The sequence below is a fragment of the Toxorhynchites rutilus genome, chromosome 2, assembly GCF_029784135.1.
Source record: "Toxorhynchites rutilus septentrionalis strain SRP chromosome 2, ASM2978413v1, whole genome shotgun sequence".
In the NCBI taxonomy this organism is placed as follows: domain Eukaryota; kingdom Metazoa; phylum Arthropoda; class Insecta; order Diptera; family Culicidae; genus Toxorhynchites; species Toxorhynchites rutilus.
In genome coordinates, this window is record NC_073745.1 from 269,115,159 (window position 1) to 269,138,828 (window position 23,670).

The following is a 23,670-nucleotide window of genomic DNA, read 5'->3' on the forward strand; positions in this document are numbered from 1 at the left end:
CAATTGCGATAATAGGTACTTTACTGATGGGTCCACTATAAACGAGTCCACAGGATTTGGAGTGTTCAACGAATTGTTTAGCACCTCACACAGTCTTCAGAATCCTTGCTTAGTGTATATTGCTGAATTGGCAGCGATACACTGGGCGCTGGACAGCGTCGCCTCACGACCTGTTGAACACTATTACATTGTAACGGATAGTCTTAGCTCTGTCGAAGCTATCCGTTCAGTGAGGCCGGAAAAGCACTCGCCGTACTTCCTTGAGAAAATACGAGAAATTTTGAGTGCTTTATCCAGACGCTGTTATGTCATTACCTTTGTCTGGGTCCCTTCACATTGCTCAATTCTGGGTAATGAGAGGGCTGACTCATTAGCAAAGGTAGGTGCAATTGAAGGCGATATTTATCAGCGTCAAATCGCCTTCAATGAATTTTATTCTTTAGTCCGCAAAAATACCATAGTTAACTGGCAACGCAAATGGAACGAAGATGAATTGGGCCGGTGGCTCCTCTCGATTATCCCTAAGGTTAGCCTCAAACCATGGTTCAAAAGTCTGGACTTGAGTCGGGACTTTATTCGCACCTTCTCCCGACTCATGTCCAATCACTGTTCGTTAGATGCGCTACTCTTTCGTATTAATCTTGCCGACAACAATCTTTGTGTTTGTGGCCAAGGTTACCACGACATCGAGCACGTTGTTTGGTCGTGCGAGCTGTATCTTGTCGCCAGATCGAATTTAGTAGTCACCCTTCGGGCCCGAGGAAAGCAGCCCATGGTGCCGGTGAGAGACGTGTTGGCTCGGTTAGACCTTGATTACATGTCCCAAATATATGTATTCCTTAAAGCTATCGATCTTCGTGTGTGATTGTCCTTATACCCTTAGTTTTTCCTTTTCCTTTTCCTCTGTGAGAGATCGGATCCCTTCTTAAGAATAAGATGAAATGTAAATACATATTAGATATAAGATAGGTTTAAGAATTGAGTGTGATGAGTGTGATTGAGAGTGTGAGTGTGATCATTGTCAACATATCCTCATATCCCCTCCTTTTCCTGAAGAAAATATGTCACCCTTCTAAACTCGAGTTGACCGCGAGTAATCGGTTTCCTATATTATTAACATTAGAATTAAGGAAAAATGTATATATATACTAGTAACAATACAGTAAGGAGTTCGGCTCCTTTAAACCTATGTAACTGAGCCTGTAAAAATAAACGATTTAAATAAAAAAAAATAAACCTCGAAAACAGTAGCAATGCTTCATTATGATCAATATTAGCGTAAATGCAATCCTAGTTGAAGGCAGTTTTGCGACTGACACGCGAACCCAAATAACTTATAACATTCCAGTAAGACATTCAAGATGCTTGGTACTCCCAAATAATTTTTTGGATGCATTCTCAAAGGCACCAACGAAGCCTTTATGAAGACGGAAAATAAACAATGTTAACTGCTTGGAAAAAGACTGAATTATGCCACACAGCTTGTACTCTGCTGTAATACCCATCGATGCGAATTCGCTGAGTTTGTCAAGAGCGACCGCCTTCATCACCAGCGGGGGGAGCTTGATTTTGGTTGCTGCCTGGGCGTTTACATTTTCGACCGACGCGCCGAAATCGCCTACTTCGCTGTTGTTTGGTGCGGTGTCACATTCGTGAAGGCTCGGTTCAGTGCGAGCGCTTTTCACTGCACCAACACCGCGTGCATCATTAAATGACGCTAACCTCGAAATTGTATTGCCCCTGGCAATGCATTCGTTTTTTGCAGGGCTCGAGCCTGCATTCCTCTTCTTCTTGCTCATCGCACACTACGCGAAGCGTCCAATTTATGACGCGGAAAGAAGAACACACGATACGAATAACGCGAAAAACGAACAGAAAAATCAAACGACGATTTCCAAGTTGGATTACCACTGGTGGGGTCCAATCTTAGTTCGAAGCACAGCGAAAGCAAAGTGAACTGGATTACTCAACAGTCCGATGCCGAATGAAAGTTTGCCTCAACGAGATCCACTGTTTATACTCTAGGCAAGTATTCCCCTTCATTCTTCTTCTTTTCCTTTGTTCACGGAGACTTTAAATCCTACGATTACCCCTCCGTTGGTCGTCGATAAGTAGCTCGTTATTGTTAGCTTTGTTCGGGAAAGCACTCAAATGGACAGAACAAATGTATGGGAAAATAGAAACACTTAAAGTTTTCATGAATTTTAACCATTTACTAACCAGGGGATTCTAATGTATGGCATATTAAACAAATCTTACGGAATTTCCGATTCGTTTAGTATGTAAATCGCCAAAATCCGTTCGCGCCAAAAATAGTTATTAACGTTAACTTTATTTCATAAAAACGTGACCTGTTTTCTGATTTGACACCCTTAATGAAAGACGTAGTTCTACGTCAAAATCTGCGGCAAGTCATCGCATTTTGGTGGAGGTTTATGTTGACCATGCTCCAACTGACTGAACGTGTCAGACGTGGTTTGCACGACTTAAAAGTGGTAATTTTGACTTGAAAGACGAAGAACGTTCCGGACCGCCAAATAAGTTTGAAGGTGAAGAATTGGAGGCTTTACTCGATCAAGATCCGTCACAAACGCAACAAGAACTTGCAGATACACTTGGAGTAGCTCAGCAAACCTTGTCGGATCGTTGAAAAGCAATGGGAATGATCCGAAAGATAGGACATGTGGTGCCGTATGGATAGAAGCCACGAGACGTCGAACGCCGTTTTTTCACGTGCGAACAACTGCTCCAACGGTTACTCAGTGTATTGCGCTGCATCATGCCCATCCACATTTCACATTCGCGCGTGAGATAAATTGAACGGACAATGACAGCGCACCCAGCACCATTAGCACCAAAAATGTCCAAATTGATCAGATGCATCAAGTGAAAAATTCGTTTTTTTAGCCCAAAAAAAATCCTATGCGTTCCATTATATTCCACTAGAATCGAAATTGGAAAGTATAAAAACTACATACCGTAAACACGCACGTCTGTCCGACGATGCTAAGCGCAAGTCTTTCATCCCAATCAGAAAATTGCATTTCCGGAAAATGATGCAAATTTCCCGCGTTCTCCATGACAATCATGCCAATCAAAGTGATGACGGTGATAACAGCCACTGCTACCCTTGCGAATATTTCATTTTTTTCTTCATTTCAGTCCATTTTTCCACTCTCCCGACGAGAAAAAATGACGTTTAATCGATGGACCGGAAAAATAATTTTTCGACAGGATCTGAAATCACCCGAAGTGCATGTATTTCATGCGATGCATTCCAAACGGCCGTCCCGAACCCCACAGCGCCAAGCGAAGCAATACAGGCGGGTGGAATCAATTGCAATTGGTTTGGGTGTTGATCCTCTGAAATCATGGGGAACTCGGAACCTCAAGGTTTGGTGGTGACTGATTGGTGGCTAATGGTGCCGCAGCGCTCGTTTGGATCGTAAAAATACGGTGTGCTGAAAAACACATTAAAAGTTCATCAATATTTAAAATTCAATAGCAGCAGCTTGCTTTCGTTTCCAGAGGAATCAAAATTGTGGCGAAAATGGAGCGAACCGGCTAGCGATGTGGAAGGGTTGAAGATTTTCGTGTGTTTAAAACTGACCAACCGATTTGAACATGTTGCGGTAACACAGGAGCTGTTTGTGTTTTGATTGTTTTCCTCATCCTCCTCAAGCGTCGAGTATCAAGCACGAAGTATCGTTTCCAAGACAAAGCAAACTGCCAAAATATTGACACTTGCAAACGGCGAAGAGCTGGGCTGCGTGGACCATTTTCCTCGAGAACTCAACACTTGACTTTGCGGTTGTTTGGTAGTCAAAACAAATACATATTTTCTCACACAGAGAGGTATCGCTTTTCCTTTTCGTACTCTTTCTTTTTCACTGCATGTGGCAGATCTGTTCTGCAGAGAGAAGGCAACCTTTTTTGAGTTGAGCCATATTTGCCGCTGCTGGTCGGATGGTGGTCGTAAAGTTAACGCTCGGTGCCATAAATATTTGCGGCAAAATTCCAACGGCGCTGCTGCTACTAATGCAAAAAAAAAAAACACGCAATGATTATTATGAAAATGCACTGCCGATCCACGGCGGAGTGAGAAGGACATCTGGGACCGATGATAGAAGATGGTGTCATCTGGGTGGAAATCGTTTCAGCGGCGAAGTGATAATGGCATTCACGTGTTGTGTGATAATGGCGTGTTAAGAGGCACATAATACATCAGCCATTCCGGGCCAAACCGTTACAGTGGTTCCCAGATTTTCGTGAAAATTGGTAGTTTTCTTCCTTATCGCAAAATATTAGACTTGTCTTTTTTATTTTTCCATTAGGATGCAAATTTCTATTTTAGGGTGAACCGAAAAATCGATTTTTCCCTTCTTTTTCCAAAAATGCTTTTTTTTTAAATCCATAACTTCTGAACTACTGGAACGAGCCAGATGATTTTAGAGGAGTTTTCTCAGAGGCATTCTCAGGTCAGAATGGATGTTATTTCCGAAATCTTGTTTCGCCGAATGGTTGAAAGTATGCCCTTTCAAGATATTATCACTCACCACAGTGATTCCTGATTCTTACCTCTCCCCACTAACAATTACCTTTTCCATAATGATAACAACGGAAGCACGCCATAGAGGCCATCCTGCTGGCGGCGAATGTCATACTAACATTCCCTCCCTTCCCGTAGTGAATGTAAGGACGTGGCCGACGTCGTTATTGACTGGTTACTGGTACTACCAAGCGTCATTCAGTGTGTTATTTGTGCAATTATGTGGGTTCAGATCAATCACGGCGAGCAATGAGCTATGATCCTCAATATCCGATGAAGAATATTTCTAAAAAAAATAAGCGACTTCTCTAGAGCGTCGAAAAGTTGTTTATTTCGGGTGATTGTTTCTCGCAGTGTACTTTCGTTCTATGTTACACGTTCATTCGAATACCGCGGCCTATATGAGAACTGTGATATTATTTGTGAAGAACCATGGCTCATACACTTTTTCTTTTTTTTTTTCTTGTGACGAACCACTTCAAGTGCGCAGCACGTGAACGTGAGCTCATCTCTACCTCACATTATTTCATTACTCTTGTATATAATTAAAGTGAAATCGTAAAAAATAAAATTCTTGAGCTTGAGCTTGGATAGACTGTTCAATTCGTAGTTGCTCTCCGTGATTGACCTTAACCAATCAAATTGCACAAAGAACACACAGAATGACTAGCAAATTATTCTCGTTGTGCAATTTGCGGTGATTCGAGTTTTAATTGGTCAATAACGACGCCGGCCACGTCCTTACAGTCACCATGGGAAGGGAAGGAATGTTAGTGTGATATTCGCCGCCCGAAGGCCAGAAAGGGTCGCCTCTATAGCGTGGATCCCTAGCGTTTATCATGGAAGGGATAGCTGTTAGCAGGAATGGAAAAATCAGCGTTCACTGCGGTAAGTGATGTGATTCTAAAAACGCGAACTCTCAACCATTCGGCAAAATGAGATTTGAAGTAAATATACATTCTCATCGGATGCGTAGTACATAAATATTTTTCCTGACTTGAGAAGGTCATAAAAAACTTCTTTAAAAACTCTGGATCTATATATTTTTATTTTTATTAAAAAGTTTCGATCAACATATTTTTATTTTTATTAAAAACTTTCGATCAATATTGTAGCATGTTAGATTTAATTCTACGCGGACCTTTATAATACGCATCATTAATACGAGTTTAAAACTGACATCATAGTAGGTGATATTTTTTCGTAGCAACATAGTTGCATAGTTACTTATTATTCTAGAAAAAGCGTTTCAAGAGAACGGTCTAGTTTGGTTTTCCGTCCAGTCAATTCAAGAAGAAATATACGAATTCAAGACCTTTGTGGAGAATTGATCCTGCCTTTTATTTCCAACCAACGAACCAGGAGAAGAAAACAACATTTTATGGTGCCGAGACCATGATCAGTGGTTGGAAATGAAGAATTGAAGACAACTATTCTGAGAAGAATTGGAGGAAATCTCTTGAAAAACGGATTGGCTGTTGTCGGAGGACTCATCATCGTTGAAAATTCAAAGATTTTAATGCGACAACCAATAGTAATTTATAAAAGTTGGAAAAAATATACAAGGCCTGAATTGCTCAGGCCACGGGTGAGTGGCTGTCCAACTTTTTATTGAAAATTTTCTATGGTTTCATATACATTGCTGCCGGAGACATCGTCGCATCGCTGAGGAGACTGCAGAACTGAATCTTAACGTCTAGAACGATCAGCAGCAATTTCCACTGGAACTGCTGCAACTCGGTGGTACCATTCGGACTGGACGGACTATTGCATATATTTAACGTAGGAATTGGAATCACATCAACGGCTGGAAAGCACGACGTCATACGTCGTGTGCTGTACTACAACGGAAGGATACTAGGAAGGACATTTCGAGTAAGAAATTGGAGGAAGTTTCTTGCATTGGGTGGCATTTTACTGCATCACAATCTGCATTGTTGGTTGCCTGTTTCGACATTCATTGGACAACAGAATCATTTCGAAGCTCGACGACGATTATTTGGTGGTCTCTATTATACGGGGTCGGAGGTAGCTGCATTTAATTTAATACAAGGCCTTGTTGAGACAGGCCTCAGGTGAGTACCTGTCCAACAATTTCACTCGGTAATTTTCAGTGCTTCTTGGTTGGTTTTTATTCTCTTTTCCGATCGTCGTCGACTTGCTGTGTTGGTAGTGGTTGTGGGTATGAGTGAGAAGAAAATTAAGGAAAGGGTTAAGAAGCGGGAGCGCATTATCGCTTCATTAAAGCGACACGTTCAATTTCTGGATAATTTCGATCCAAGTATTCACATGGGGGAAGTTCAGTCAAGACTGGACAAAATAGAGGCAAAATTTGGCGAATTCGAAGAAATTCAGGACGATATCGCTGAGCTGGATGAAAAGGACGTTTATGAAGAGGACTGTAACGAATCATATACGGAATTCGAGAAGCTGTACTACGGACTAAGGGCAGCCCTGCTGGAGAAGTTACCACGAGAAACGGAGGTTCCAGATTTGAACAACACTATCGTTAGAAACAATCACGCTGTAGGAGCACACGCTGGAGTACGACTGCCGCAGATTTCATTACCGGAGTTCAACGGTGACTATAAAGGGTGGTTGTCTTTTAAATCAACATTCGTGTCACTAATTCGTGAGTCGGAGGACCTTAATGAAGTTCAGAAGTTCCACTATCTCAAGTCAGCACTAAAAGGGGAAGCGGCCAAACTCATCGAGTCGCTCGCATTAACAAACGATAATTATGCGATTGCGTGGAATACGATCGCGAAGCGGTATTCTAATGAGTACCTCCTGAAGAAAAGACATTTGCAGGCGCTCATGGAGTACCCAAAGGTGGAGAAGGAGTCATCATCAGCGATTCATACTCTGGTCGACGAATTTGAACAAAGGTTAAAGATTCTGGATCAGCTAGGGGAGAAGACTGAACATTGGGGTGCAATGATAGTGCACTGGATGTGCTCCAAATTGGATGTGAAAACGCTTCAGCTGTGGGAGGATCATGCGGCTTCAACGAAGGACCCGACATTCACGATTTTGGTGACTTTTCTGGAGAAGCAGACAAGGGTGTTGGAAGCTGTTTCCTCGAACGTCGAGGTGAAAGGCAATTTGTTACAGAAGCTGGAAGTTAGACGTCCAAGGGTCGTAGTTCATTCCGCTACCGACAATGACAAGAAAGGTTTAGTCTGCTGTTGTTGTGGGGATTCGCATATACTAGGACGATGTAGCAAATTCAAGGCGAAGTTACAGTTCGTGAACAGTGACGGTTATGCAGCAATTGCTTAAAGTCTGGGCATTGGGTGCGTGATTGCAGCTCAAAATTCAGCTGTCGAGATTGTGGGAAGAAGCATAATTCGTTGATTCATCCAGGATTTTCTTCGAACAATGGCGGTATCGGAAATAATAACAAACCGGTTGGCAAATGGGAAAATAAACATAACGACAAGACGTTAGCAACAAATTTGGCAACTAACGAGGTTAAATCTGAGTACGAGGAAGAAGGAATTGACGATCAAGAAGCTGTTGGATCATACAACGTAGGAACCAAAGGCGGTATCATTTCAAGTGTATTTTTATCTACGGTTGTTCTGGTCATACGGGCCCAATACGGAGGGAAACAGTTGGCACGAGCATTGCTTGACAGCGGTTCACAAGCAAACATTATGAGCGAACGACTATGTCAGATACTTGGCCTGAAGCGACGTACGATAAACGTACCGATTAGTCGTATTTGTCACTCGGAAACACGAGCGAGATTCTTGGTAACCAGTACTATCAGTTCAAGAGTACAGGATTTTTCAATGAGGATGGAATTTCTGGTTCTCCGAAAGGTTACGTCGGAGCTGCCATCGGCACATATACCGGTGGCACATTGGAAGATTCCAAATGGTATTCAGTTGGCTGATCCGAATTTCAACGTTAGTAGTCGGATCGATCTTCTCATTGGAGCAGAGCACTTTTATCGAATATTGTACGAGAAAGAGATGAAACGGATGACGTTGGGACCGGAGCTGCCTATGCTAATCAATTCAGCATTCGGTTGGATCGTTACAGGAAAGGTTTCTGATGCGCGAAGTAACGTGGTTGGGAGCGTGGGAGCGGCTTGGTCAAAAGAGGAACAAGATAGTGAGAACCACTTTCTGAAAACATTCAGCCGTACAGAAAAAGGTCGGTACGTCGTACGTCTGCCAAAGCATATTAATTTCAATCATATGGTGGGCAAATTTCGCGCAATGGCTTTAACACGTTTGCAAAAATTGGAAAAGCAATTGGAACGGAATCCGGAAATACGTTCGCAATACAATGCATTCATGCAAGATTATTTGGATCTTGGGCACATGAAAGAGATAACAATAGAGGAGCTTCAGAAGGAAGCAATGGAAACATGTACTAAGAAGTTTCATTATTTGCCGCACCATGCGGTATTCAAAGAATGCAGTACGACGACAAAGGTGCGCGTAGTTTTTGATGGCTCAGCCAACACGGATAGTGGTTTTTCATTAAACGACGCACTCTTGAAGGGGCCTATAATACAGGATGCACTCCTCAGTCTACTTCTAAGATTTCGGAAACATGAAGTAGCACTTGTTAGCGACGTGGAGAAAATGTACCGACAAGTATTAGTACACGTTGATGACACCGGATTGTAGCGCATTTTTTATAGATTCTCATTGATGGAACCCATACGAGTTTTTGAACTATCAACGGTGACATATGGCTTGACACCTTCATCATTCTTAGCGATCCGTGCTTTACATCAACTTGCAGCAGATGAAGGATCAAAATACCCGGAAGCTACTAACGCTATACTAAATTATTTTTACGTTGATGATTATATTGGTGGAGCATCCGGCATAGACGAAGCCATCCAGCTCCAGAAAGACCTTGGAATACTAATGAAGAAAGGCGGATTTACTTTACGCAAATGGTGCTCCAATAAGCCAGAAGTTCTAGTTGGCATCCCGACAGAACAACTTGGCACAAACTTAACAGTGTCATTCGATGTAAGTCCCGAGGAAAAGGTGAAAGCCCTAGGAATCACTTGGGAACCTGGATTAGACCAATTACGATTTTATTATGACACCACAGCAAGCGAGCAAGCATGGACTAGAAGAAGCATTTTATCGTCTATCGCCAAACTTTTTGATCCGCTGGGATTGATTTAACCAGTTATTATCGTTGCGAAAATACTGATGCAAGAGCTCGTTTTGCTCAACTCAGGATGGGACATGCCTATCCCAGTCGAAATCGAAAGGAAATGGAAAACATTCTACTCACATATGCCCAAAATCTCGGAATTGAAGATTCAACGATTTGCGTTTGTTTCAAATTGGGTTGATATACAATTTCACTGTTTCGCTGATGCTTCTATCGTAGCCTACGGTACTTGCCTGTATGTACGCACCACAGATACAACCGGAAATGACAGGATCGAATTATTATCATCAAAGTCACGTGTCGCTCCGCTCAAAAGACAGACTTTACCACGACTTGAACTTTGCACTGCCAAGGAAGCTGCTCTTTTGCACTCAAAAGTAACAAAGGCTCTCTCATTGGAAAGTGTGCGCTCGTATTTTTGGTCCGATAGTACGATTGTGCTACACTGGCTGCGAATTCCTCCAAACTCATTACAAACATTTGTAGCCAATAGAGTATCAGTTATTCAAACTTCCACTTACTCACATTCTTGGCGACATGTTGCTGGAAAAGAAAATCCGGCTGATTTGGTTTCACGCGGAATGACCATCGATGATTTTCTACACAGTCATTTGTGGAAACAAGGACCACCATGGCTGAGGAATAATGAAGATACGTGGCCCAATTCACCTGAAGATTGCAGTATTCTCGAAGAGCATTTGGAACTTCGTAAGGTTATTCACAAAGTTACAGCAGCGATACCTCCCAATGAGCTATTCAGTTTGCGTTCTTCATTACCTCCTCTGTTAAGAATTGTCGCTTATTGCCTTCGATTTATTTATAATTGTCGAAACCCGAATGATAGGAAAGTTTCAACTACTCTGTTTCCTGATGAGATACAATCAGCGAAGATGGCGTTAACTCGGATCGCACAGGCAGAAAAATTCCCGAATGAACTCAAGTCATTGAAACAACAGCAACAAGTAGACCGCAAATCTAACCTAAATAGATTATTTCCATTTATGGATAATCAAGGAATCCTCAGAGTTGGTGGACGTCTTCGTTTTTCCAATGAAAGCTACACGGTTAAACATCCCGCTGTTTTACCCAACCATCATCCATTTACGGATCTCGTTATACAATTTTTTCATTATCAGAACTTCCACAGTGGTCCCCAACTTACGCTGTCCGAAATACGACAAGAATTTTGGCCCATACATGGTAAGCGGGCTGTTCACACAGTACTTCGAAAATGCATTCGTTGTTTCCGGATCAATCCAACGCCCATTCAGCAGCCCATGGGACAGTTACCTACTGGTCGCGTACGCCCAGGACGACCATTCTTAATAACTGGCGTTGATTATTGTGGACCTTTTTATTTGAAACCGGCACGCCGAAACGCAACTCCAACAAAAGTGTATATTGCATTATTCGTGTGCTTTTCGACAAAGGCAATGCATCTCGAGGTGGCTAGCGATTTATCCACCCCCAGTTTTCTTTCCGTTTTGCGAAGATTCATAGGCTACCGTGGATTACCTGCAGAAATACATTCTGATAATGCGAAAAATTTTTCTGGGACCCGCAATGAGCTCAAAGAACTTTATGAACTGCTGAATAACCAGATTAATTGTAACGCCATTCGAAACGAGCTTTCTCAGCAAGGAATCGTATGGAAATTTATTCCACCTCGCGCTCCCAACTTTGGTGGATTATGGGAAGCCGCTGTGCGTTCCGTAAAAACTGCACTGAAGAAAGAGATCGGTCTCCAGCAGCTAAGTTACGACCACTTCACCACCTTACTAGTTCAGATAACCGCTACATTGAACTCACGTCCCTTGTCTCCCTTATCTGATGACCCCACAGAATTTGAAGCGCTAACCCCGGCGCATTTTTTGATTGGCTCAGCCATGAAAGCCCTCCCTGATCCTAATGTCATATCAATACCCACAAACCGCCTTGACCACTACCAGCAAACACAGCAAATGTTCCAGCGTTATTGGCAGCGATGGAGCAAGCAATATCTTACGCAGCTGTAGGTCGCTGCAAAGAACTCTCCGATCAACCTAATCCAAATCGGAAGCATCGCCGTGCTACGCGAGGACAACCTACCACCACTATGTTGGCCATTGGCGAGAATCATCGGATTGCATCCAGGTTCGGAAGGTGTCGTTCGAGTAGTAACAGTGAAGACGGCAACAGGAGTATATAAACTGGCAGTCAATCGAATTTGCCCTCCCTTCGATGAGATGGATCAACAATCAACGAGGACTTCAGTGCTTCCATAGATTTTGAATTTGAAGTAAAAAGCATCTATGTTTTATTGTAAAATTTAATTATTGAAGCTAGTTCAAGGGGGCCGGTAATGTAGCATGTTAGATTTAATTCTACGCGGACCTTTATAATACGCATCATTAATACGAGTTTAAAACTGACATCATAGTAGGTGATATTTTTTCGTAGCAACATAGTTGCATAGTTACTTATTATTCTAGTAAAAGCGTTTCAAGAGAACGGTCTAGTTTGGTTTTCCGTCCAGTCAATTCAAGAAGAAATATACGAATTCAAGACCTTTGTGGAGAATTGATCCTGCCTTTTATTTCCAACCAACGAACCAGGAGAAGAAAACAACAAATATATTTTATTCAAGTTTTTTTTGCCACCCTGAGAAGGTCGCTAAGAAACCCTTTTAATATACCTTTTATCAACGATATATCCTCAACCTGAGAAGGTCGGTCGGTCCTTTGTTTTTAAGAGGCTTTAAACTTTGCAGTTCATTCGCCTCTAACCTGAGAAGGTCACCGAGGAAATTCTTTTAAACTCGCTAAAACTGACTATGTAGTTCGATGTTCGTTCTATATGAATTCCACAAATATAGCTTATCATAGTTTCGCAATGGAGAGCCGACCCTGAGAACATATGTTAAGGATATCTTATATTATTCGACACGACACGCAGTGAAAGTGTTACGCTTCATACAAGACAAATATCATTCGCAAGTGTGTTTTAAATGCGCCGGATCCGATCCACATGACAGAATTCTCTCATAGGATATTTAATTAAACCCGAGCCACTACGTGTCATGTCAGGCAATATAAAACCGCTTTAATGTTCTTTCACTGGCTACTCGCCATAACAATGGCGGTCGGATCAAGAACAGTTCCCCAACACTATATGTAAACATGTGATGTGTGATGAAACCCTCTCCTCCAACTTTCACGCTCGTTTTGTAGGTGAGGAGTATACAAGTACAGTACTATATCACACGCAGACACAAAAGAAATGCAAGCGAAGCTATTTTCACTGGACGACAATGAATCAGCTCCTAGGGCAGGAAATTAGAAAGAGAGGATAAGAAACAGAGAATATAGTTAAGACTTAGTCTTGTTAATTTGAACGACAGTTAGGGCTTCATTCTCCGATGATTCCCGATGTTCTCTCACGAAACCTCTCTGCACTACACACGATGCACGTAACATGAAAAAATGTGCGCTTCCAAGAACGTTTTTCTCCGATGCTTGGTTTCCAAATTTACAAACACAGCACTTTATTTCACTTTTTACTATCGCAGCGAAGTGATGAAAAAAAACAAATGCGATCGAACTTTTCGAAGAGATCTTGTAGCCGTTGTTTATTCTGGCTGATTTTCAAACAACACTCTTCTTCCTCAAATCAACAATTTTCAAAGAGAATAAAACGGAATCGCTACAAAAACGGAAAATATACTCGAAAGAAACTCACAACTGAAGAGATGTGAAAACAAATCCAATTCTTACAAAATAAAAAATAAACATGAAAAGGAAAATCATGTATTAAAAACTGGTTGACATCGTAGTTACTCTGATGAGCCTAGAATAAACTCATTGTTGATTTATAAAAAAATTATACACCGAAAAAAAAACAAAACCTGCGTGACATGCGAGCAGTGCAGCTTGAAAAAAGGATTTAAAGATGGCCATAAACTACCTGACCAGAAGTCAAATGCCCGACATCTCATGACAGACAAAGCCTGGTTGAATTTTGGTACAAATACTATATTGGTTGCCACTCTTCAATCATCACCCGTGGCAAACAATGTCTAGAATCAAACGTGGAAAATATAAAACTGAATATCTAACGTTTCGATTGTGGAACATGTAAAAACAAAGTTTAATCAAACAAGAACTAAATATTTGTTGTTGTATTTTGTATCAATTATATTCGATCAGTACCAAACGGTTGATAAAATTCTTTCTGTCAAAAAATGCCAAACTTTAGCCAAACTGTATAACAGTGTAAGAGCACCAAAACAATCCCACTAGCACAACTATGCGGGTAACATAAAGAGCTGTAATTAGAGATGTCGGTTAATCGTTCGATTAATTCAAATAATCGAATATCTGAAACTATAATCGGGTAATTTTGTATCGAATAATTTAAAATCGAAATATGAATACATCGAATAATTGCCACTGTAATCGCGATTAATTAAAGAAGGAATCTTTCTCAGGGTTAATGCATTTTTAGGTTAAGAATTGGGCTATATATTTTTTTTAATCCAACACTTTTTTATCCAACCATCTAACATCGACAACCCGATAGACCACGCGACCAGAATGACAACCTGAAACGTGATTGTTACAAGAAATAATTATTCGCTCGATTAATCGAATGTTGAAAAACAATTATTCGAATGAATCGAATATTGAAAAAAGTCCCAACGATTAATCGATAATCGAATAAATGAAAAATTTAGACATCACTAGCTGTAATAAAAGAATCAATCTTAATACAAGCATAATATTTATCTCGAATCCAACGATTGAGCCTATGTTCGGATTTGCTCAGCACTGTTTCTAGTCTCATGCTCAATTCGGTACGAGAGAGAAACAATGACTAATAAAGAAAGATGTAGATTTTCATCGTGCGGAAACGTCGGTTATATATGAATACGAAGTTAACATTTAATCCGCTTGACTATTCTCTTCACTTTTTACTTTCACTCTCTCTTCTCTGAAACATCCACAAAAACTCTCCACTACACAAAACTACTATCAAACACAACTCCCGCTCAAGAACGTTCCACCACCTGCGAAAAACGCGCCAAAAAATCGTAAAAAGTAAAATTCTCCCCCTAAAATGTTATTTTTTTTTTCTTTTGATCAACCAAATAAATCCTTTCGAAGTACTCTACAATTCGTTCTTCGACACCTGTTGACCTGTTGTCTCTCATACATATTTAAAAAAAAAAAAATTTTAAACACATCATGCTGGTTTGGTTTTCTGTATTTGTTGACGTCTTGTGCACATTGCGCACAAAGCAACACTAATTACCTTGAGTTGCTTTTGGTACATATTAAAACGACAGTTTTAGTTGATTCAGAGTAGGTCAAATTTCGTTCATTATGCGTTCACTTTCAAACACATCCTCTATATTCGAGGAAAAATACCTCTACGCATATGATAAAATCTCAAATATCAAAGAGTTATGGCTCCTTTTTAATTTCGGGTTCTGTTTTGCGTTTGCGAAGGTGCATCTTACACCCGGAATTGATTTTTGGCACATGTATGGCATCACAATTTATTACATTAAATGAGCTTAAGAATACCAGAAATTGTACTATTCTCCCATACTGGTATAGCATTTATATAATATATATGCTTTACCAATATATGAGTAATATGAGCGAGCGAGACAAGAGACACATTGTAAATGAGCACAAATTCAAGCTTTTCAAATACTTTGCTACAGGATATAGATTCACGTTTATGCTCTCCTTTTTACTCCTGGAAAACATTTTCCAACTTCATTATAATATAAAGGGTATTTCAATAGGGATGCTACAAAAGTAAACCGATAGGGACAGCAAACGACGCCATCATTTTTAAGCTTTCAAACAGCTCATTATTTGCGCATTTGACTCTTCAGCACACTAAATGGCATCATTTCTGCCAAAGATGACATGTTTTCTGCCAACGCTAGTTTGGGTGTAGTGAACAATATAGAGGTTCAAAAAAGTTTCCAGCTGTCTTGTATACGGAAATTGTTGGAGAAAATGATCTTGTTTCGCCTTGATCGATGGGTTGAAACGAATGGCCTACTCTCAGATACACAATATGGGTTCCGCAGGGGCAAGGGGACGAATGATTGTCTTGCGTTGCTTTCTTCAGAAATTCAAATGGCTTACGCCGAAAAAAAACAAATGGCTTCAGTATTCTTGGACATAAAGGGGGCCTTTGATTCTGTTTCAATAGAGCTTTTGTCAGACAAATTACACTCTCGGGGTCTGCCGCCTCTATTAAATAATATGTTATACAACTTGCTTTGTGAGAAACATTTGAACTTTTCTCACGGAGATTCGGCAGTAAGTCGGTTCTCTTACATGGGCCTCCCCCAGGGCTCATGTTTAAGCCCCCTTTTGTACAACTTCTATGTAAGCGACATCGACAATTGCCTTACACAAAATTGCAGCCTAAGACAACTTGCAGATGATGGAGTGGTTTCTGTCGTAGGATCAAACGAATCCGACCTGCAAGGACCCTTACAAGATACTTTGAACAATTTTTCAACCTGGGCCATTGGGCTAGGGATCGAATTCTCCACGGAGAAAACAGAGATGGTGATTTTTTCTAGGAAGCATAGACCAGCAAAACCAAAGCTTCAACTTTTGGGTAAACCGATCACTCATGCTATGTCATTCAAGTATCTTGGGGTCTGGTTCGACTCCAAATGTACTTGGGGGGTCCATATTAGATATCTGAGTAAAAAATGCCAACAAAGAATAAACTTTCTCCGTACAATTAACGGCACCTGGTGGGGAGCCCATCCCGAAGATCTTATAATGTTGTATCGAACAACTATTCTCTCAGTGATGGAGTATGGCAGTTTCTGTTTTCAATCAGCTGCCAAAACACACCTCATTAAACTCGAGCGAATTCAGTATCTTTGTCTCCGTATTGCGTTGGGATGTATGCCCTCAACGCATACCATGAGCCTCGAGGTTTTGGCAGGCGTACTCCCACTAAAAGATCGCTTCAATTTATTATCTCTTCGGTTCCTCATCCGGTGTAAGGTTATGAACCCATTGGTGATCGGGAATTTTGAGCAGCTGATCGAGCTAAATTTTCGCTCCGGATTCATGAGTTCATATCATGAATTCATCTCCATGCAGGTTGATCCTTCTTCATATATTCCCAACCGTGTTTGTTTTCCTGACTACATCAATTCCTCTGTGCATTTTGATCTGTCCATGAAACAGGATATCCATGGATATTCAGATTATCAACGATCGAGGATCGCTCCAACGATCTTCGATTCAAAGTATGGGGGTATCAATTGTGATAATATGTACTTTACTGATGGGTCCTCTATGAATGAGTCCACAGGATTTGGAGTGTTTAACGAAATTTTTAGCACCTCCCACAGTCTTCAGAATCCTTGCTCAGTGTATATTGCTGAATTGGCAGCGATATACTGGGCGCTGGACAGCGTCGCCTCACGACCTGTTGAACACTATTACATTGTAACGGATAGTCTTAGCTCTGTCGAAGCTATCCGTTCAGTGAGACCGGAAAAGCACTCGCCGTACTTCCTTGAGAGAATACGAGAAATTTTGAGTGCTCTATCCAGACGCTGTTATGTCATTACCTTTGTCTGGGTCCCTTCACATTGCTCAATTCCGGGTAATGAGAGGGCTGACTCATTAGCAAAGGTAGGTGCGATTGAAGGCGACATTTACCAGCGTCAAATCGCCTTCAATGAATTTTTTTCTTTAGTCCGTAAAAATACCATCGCTAACTGGCAACGCAAATGGAACGAAGATGAATTGGGCCGGTGGTTTCACTCGATTATCCCTAAGGTTAGCCTCAAACCGTGGTTCAAAAGTCTGGACTTGAGTCGGGACTTTTTTCGCACCTTCTCCCGACTCATGTCCAATCACTGTTCGTTAGATGCGCTTCTCTTTCGTTTCAATCTTGCCAGCAACAATCTCTGCGTCTGTGGTCAAGGTTATCACGACATCGAGCATGTTGTTTGGTCGTGCGAGGTGTATCTTGTCGCCAGATCGAATTTAGAAAACTCCCTTCGGGCCCGAGGAAGACAGCCCAATGTGCCGGTGAGAGATGTGTTGGCTCGGTTCGACCTTGATTACATGACCCAAATATATGTTTTCCTTAAAGCTATCGATCTTCGTGTGTGATTGTACCTATGTCCTTATACCCTCCTTTTCATCCATTGCGAGCGATTGGCCCCCTTGGTATAAACAGTAAAATAAGTTGAAATGTAAATATACAATAGATTTAAGAATCGAGTGTGATCATCAACATTGTAACAATTCCCTTATATCCCATCCCTTTCCTGAAAGATGTCACCCTCTAAACTCGAGTAAACCGCGAGTAATCGGTTTTCCACCTTACTAACCATAGTGTTAGGAAAATTATTTATGTATAGTTTTAAAACATATACTTAAGAATTCGGCTCCTTTAAACTAATGTAACTGAGCCTGTAAAAATAAACGATTTATATAAAAAAAAAAAGTTTCCAAAATTTCTTATTTGATATCCTAGTATTTTGTATAGTGCTGCCGATTTGGTTCGGGGACATTATTTACTTTCTGTACTATAAGCGCGAAATAAAAAATATACGTGTTTTAGATTTGTGAAGCTTGAGTAATCAGAGTAAACTTTATTACGGTGGATCCCTTTTTCATGGCATTGCTGCATAAGCGTAGAAGAATCTTTTCACCACCACCACCACCACCACATATTAGTTAAAAAACGAATAAATCTTGACAAACACAAAAAATGTTGCCGACAATTATTTTACAATTCACAAATTTGGGGAATTCCACTGAATTACTTGAAAAGTGTACACAATGGTGGTAAGCATTTGGTGTCGAAATAAGTTCATTTTTTACATCATGGCAATATTGTTTTTAATTTGATAAATGATTGTAAAAACTAGAGTTACAGCAGGGGATGTAGCTCAGTGGTAGAGCGTTCGCTTTGCATGTGAAAGGCCCCGGGTTCGATCCCCGGCATCTCCACGTAGTTTTTTTTCCATACCCTTCGCTAGCTCTCCAACCTACAATTCTCAATCACGTTTTTATGATTGTTTTGTTCAGCTCTATGCTAAACAATGCTTGAACTATTTTTCATCAAAACCTCTATTCAACCGTAGTACCCACATATTAGAAAATATTATCAAACTCTACCCAACATTGGTCATTAAATGCAGTTTGAAGCCAATTTGAAAATGTATTAAATGTGGTAGAAACATTACTCGATCATTATTTGATTTGATTAGCGTCACTAAGACTGCGCTATCAATGAAAATGATCTTTGGCTGATTGGATTATATTCTTTTGCCAATAATAGTATTATTTTTGAAGCATCTTGACAGACGCTTGTTAGACTATTTTACAGCTACTATATAAAAGTTGTTCATAACCTTTGCATCCATGATCCTCCATTGATCCATTTGTTCCGTTAGACAACTTAAACAAGTAATGCAAGATTACCTTCTATCTTACTACTACATTCGCTTGCAGTAGTCCGTCATGTATGTGTACAAAAGCTGCTTTGTAGTTGGAAAAACGTTTTTCAAAACGTTCCTCTGGCAATTTATCCAGGTAAAAATCAGTGGTTGTACAAAACAAAACATTGAAATCACGATAAAAAATAAAAATATGGGGTAGGAGAGTAAAATTTGGTGCTATTTCTGGTGTATTTTTGATGTCAAATAAAAAATACGTTACAAAAAGGGTATTTTCAGTAGGGACACCCTAACCACCTAGCGGTATGAGATATACGACCTATTCTCATACCTAGTAGATATCCACAATAAAAATCTCTAAAAATCGGTTCGACCACAAATTTACACGAGATTTTTATATACTAATGGCCATAACTTAAAAACGAAGAAAAACGCCCTCTGGTTTCGACATATGTTATGTGAAAAATCCTCAGCTTTTCAGAAAAAAATATATAAAAATATAGCGCCCTTGGTCCCGAGACTATGAAAACAATAATAAAACGAATACAATCAATAATAACGAGAACAGAATTCGAGTTTTCTGCCGGTGCACTATTTTTTAAAAAAGACCAGGTGATTGGTTTTAACTTGATATGTCGATTATCTGAATCGGTCTTTTAGTTCAAAAGTTATTTTTGAAAAAAGTCATTTTTGGAAAGAAGAGGAAAAAGTTGATTTTTCGGACAACCCTAAAATGGAGATGGCCCCCTACTGAAAAAAATGGACTAATGAAATTAAATAACGAGATAAAGAGTTTTATCGAATCAATACTTTCCCTTTACCAAACAAATCGTTGAAAAAACGAAGAAATATAAAAACAATATGAACTTATTCCCCAACCCAATACTTTAGAAATTTCAGTAAAGCCGTTTCGTTTTTTTTCCTCGTGTTTTTTTTACATATTATACATAATGTAACAGCTACTTCTTCTTCTTCAATGGCACTAACGTTCCTAGAGGAACTTCGCCTTCTCAACGTAGTATTATTTGCGTCATTTTCATTAGTACTTAGTTGAGATTTCTATGCCAAATAACTCTCTAGAATACGCGTGAACACATTGCAAGTCGGAGGGAATTTCTTTGACGAAAAATTCCCCCGACCAGAACGGGAATCGAACCCGAACACCCGGCATGTTAGTTATGACGCTAACCACTCGGCCAAGGGAGCACAACAGCTACCTATGATCACAATGTAACAGCTACCTATGATCACAATTGTCAATATCAGATTTTAATTAGGACTATTTTTTTATAAAGGGTGTATCTAGAATCACTCACCTTTTCGCCAAAAATCATAACTTGAAATTCCGATCTCTGATTAAAATATGATGTTCAGAAAAGATGTTGTAAAATAAATGAACTATTTATTAAAAAATACATTTTAAATACATAATTAACCATCTTAATCAAAAATTTAATTTAATGTTAAAAATGTTTATAACTAAGAAAATTTTCTAATTTCAATATTTTCAAAAATATCTTTATTAGAAAACTCTTTTAATTTAACAAAGTTTGACGTATTGTGGTGCCGTGTCGGACCCACCAAAATGAAGATGAATTTAAAAAAAATATATTTAATTTCAATACTTTGCGAGATCGTAACTATTCAATCTAACCGTTCTCCAGATATAAAAAAAATATATAATGAACATCTTGTTCATAAAATATTAAATAAAAAAAATAATATAAAATGCTGGACACAACGACTAAGGTGACAAAATCATATAGAAATTTCCCAAACATTTTTACCTAGGATAAAACATTAAACATTACAATGCCGGTAAATGTTACATTCCGTTGAATGTCGCATTCGGATATTTGTCAGATGTGGGTAGAGGAAGGGGGCGGGGTCTAAAACGGACATGTTAAGAAGAACTTCAATTATATCTTTAGAAATTCATGTTTCCGAAAACTTTAATGCAGTTTCTTACAATTCAATATACTGTCTCTCTACCTAATTGATTAAATATTTTACAAAAAAGTGTTTTTCAATGTTTCTTACTGAAATTAAAACAGACCGAAAAATACCACGTTTTTTTCGATGCGGGTAAAATGAACATATAGTGGGGGTAATATGGACAGGTTTGTAATATATGAAGCGTAGAGATTTATCGATCGCGAGAGGGAAAATTTTATTCAACCAAGGTCTGAACTCATCCCGAATGTCAGTTGAATTATGAAAAAATCGAATTAATCCACCTAGAAGTGATATCGTGCTTTTCAGCAGTATAAATGAACAGACCCTCAACTATTTTGCTTTTGGTTCCAGTCAGCTTCTGAACAGTCCACATTTGGCGATTTGATTTCCATTTATAGACGCAGGGCATTCATTAGGAAAAGATTAAACAAACTTTTCACAGTCCATCTCACTCCCACTGGCAACTGTCCGTTTTACCCCACCGGTACAATATTTTTCAATAATTTAAATTTTCCACTCAAAATGAATTTACTTTTTCGTACATACCTAATATCGCTTCTCTGTTAACTCACAAACCGAAATATAACTATCATTGAATTGAATTTTGATATTAAACCACTCAAAATGCTTAATATCGAAGCAGCTAAAATAACACCCACACGCGGAATCATGTGTGATTTTTGGTTTTTGTTTCCCTTTTCCACTTTTGATCAGTATTCATTGTCATAGAGTGGCTTAAATATTATATAATAACATGTAGAAGGTATTCTCATTAACAGAAATTTGAAATTCAAAATGTAACTATACAAATCAACCACCTGTCCATATTACCCCCACTGTCCGTATTACCCGTGTTTTCCTTATATACTTCATTCGGGTGAATGTGCTTAAGGTAAACGTGTTTTTGGTGAATGGTATTCGGGTAAGTACACTGCGTTTCACAACTATAGAACCACTCATTTTTCCTGAGTTCCCAGAGATATGTAAGAAGTCGGTTGAATCGAAGTATATATTGTAGGATATAATGAATATCATCATTTAAAAGACTGGTCATTTGAACTTTATTGTTGTGTTCAGACGCGGAACATTCAAAAAACAAAAAAATCCAGTGTTTCATAACAATAGAACCAGATGGAAAAAATCTCACTCCTTTACAAAATTTACGTCAATTTCGTATGAATTACAATAAGTTTCTAATTCGTAGGTCATCTTTAGTTCTCAATCAGTTCAAAAAACCCATTCGGGGTGGTTTTGACCAAGAGTGCCATGTTGTAGTGTGCATCTCGTTCCACACAGAGGATACTGCTAGTTTAAGCTCTTCAAATCACTCATACTGCTTGCAATCTGCATCTACTATTCGTACGATCACTTCTCATAAGTTCTTGATAGGGTTTTGATCTGGTAAACATGTTTACCAGTCCAGAATCTGAAGCCCCTATTCAATAAACCATGCCTTGGCTATCCGGATGTTATGAATTGATGTCAAATTACTTGGTCGAAACCACACCGAATGGGTTATTTGAACTGATTGAGAATTAAAGATGACCTAAGAATTAGAACTTATTGTAATTCATGCGAAATTGACTTTAATTGTGTAAAGGAGTGAGATTTTTTCCATCTGGTTCTATTGTTATGAAACACTGGAATTTTAGTTTTTTGAATGTTTCGCGCCTGAACAAAACAATAAAGTTTAAATGGACAGTCTTTTAAACGATGATAGTTATTATATACTACACTATATACTTCGATTCAACCAACTTCTTACATATCTCTGCAAACTCTGCAAAAAAAATGGGTGGTTCTATAGATCTGAAACGCAGTGTATTACATAACCCGAAGAGGACATATTTTGGGTTATAAATATTTTTAATATTAAATTTGAAATTAGATTGTGTACTTAAATTTAATTAATTGTATTTTTAATAAATAGTTCATTGATTTTACAACTTTCTGTACATACATGGATTGGGAGCTAAGATTTTTTGCAGAAAAAATGTAAATGATTCTGGATACACCTGCACAACAAATCAGTCGTAATTAAAATTGGTCATCTGATAATGAATTTAGAATTAAGGTAGCTCTAACGATATGTATAAAGTTAAAAGAAAAATCGAAAAGGATCGAGGAAGCCGCCGGTTGATTTGGAGGGGATTTGCTCCATACATAATTGGACCCAAAATTGATCGTGAAAAATGAGTTTTCATGTGTAAAAGGTTAAAAACAAATTAACACGGTCGCAACAACGAATGCGTGATACGTTATATTAAGTTAAACGTTACGTTAAATACATGTTTGGTAACTCTATAGATTGAAACGCTTATTTGCAGCTGCCAAACGGTTCGTTCTAAACTAGAACTGGTAGTGGGCGTTGCGTGGAATGCTTGTTCATTATTCACAACGAATAGCTATGCTAAGTTGAATCAATTCACAGGATCTGACAAAGTCAGTATATTTACATCGGACTCTCCATGACTTGATCGCATTCGGTGTCCAATTGGCCATGACCTGTGGGTCACTGCGTACAAACTAATTAGCTCATTATGCGATAACGATCACTGTTTGA

At 39.4% G+C, this 23,670-nt stretch overlaps 2 protein-coding genes and 1 non-coding gene across 5 annotated transcripts in view; all 3 read left to right on the forward strand.

The window, feature by feature from the left end:
- LOC129768843 (uncharacterized) overlaps positions 1-23,670 on the forward strand; it is a 539,752-nt gene that overhangs the window by 182,506 nt on the left and 333,576 nt on the right. The window lies entirely within an intron of this gene.
- Positions 6,734-23,670, forward strand: part of LOC129766882 (uncharacterized) — a 28,655-nt gene continuing 11,718 nt past the window's right edge. Inside the window, exons 1-2 of the mRNA XM_055767483.1 lie at positions 6,734-7,811; positions 7,916-8,671. Of these exons, the coding sequence (XP_055623458.1) occupies positions 6,734-7,811; positions 7,916-8,671 (1,834 nt within the window). The remainder of the gene's footprint in view (positions 7,812-7,915; positions 8,672-23,670) is intronic.
- Trnaa-ugc (transfer RNA alanine (anticodon UGC)) lies at positions 18,631-18,702 on the forward strand. The gene has a single exon. It is a non-coding gene; the product is annotated as a tRNA-Ala (tRNA).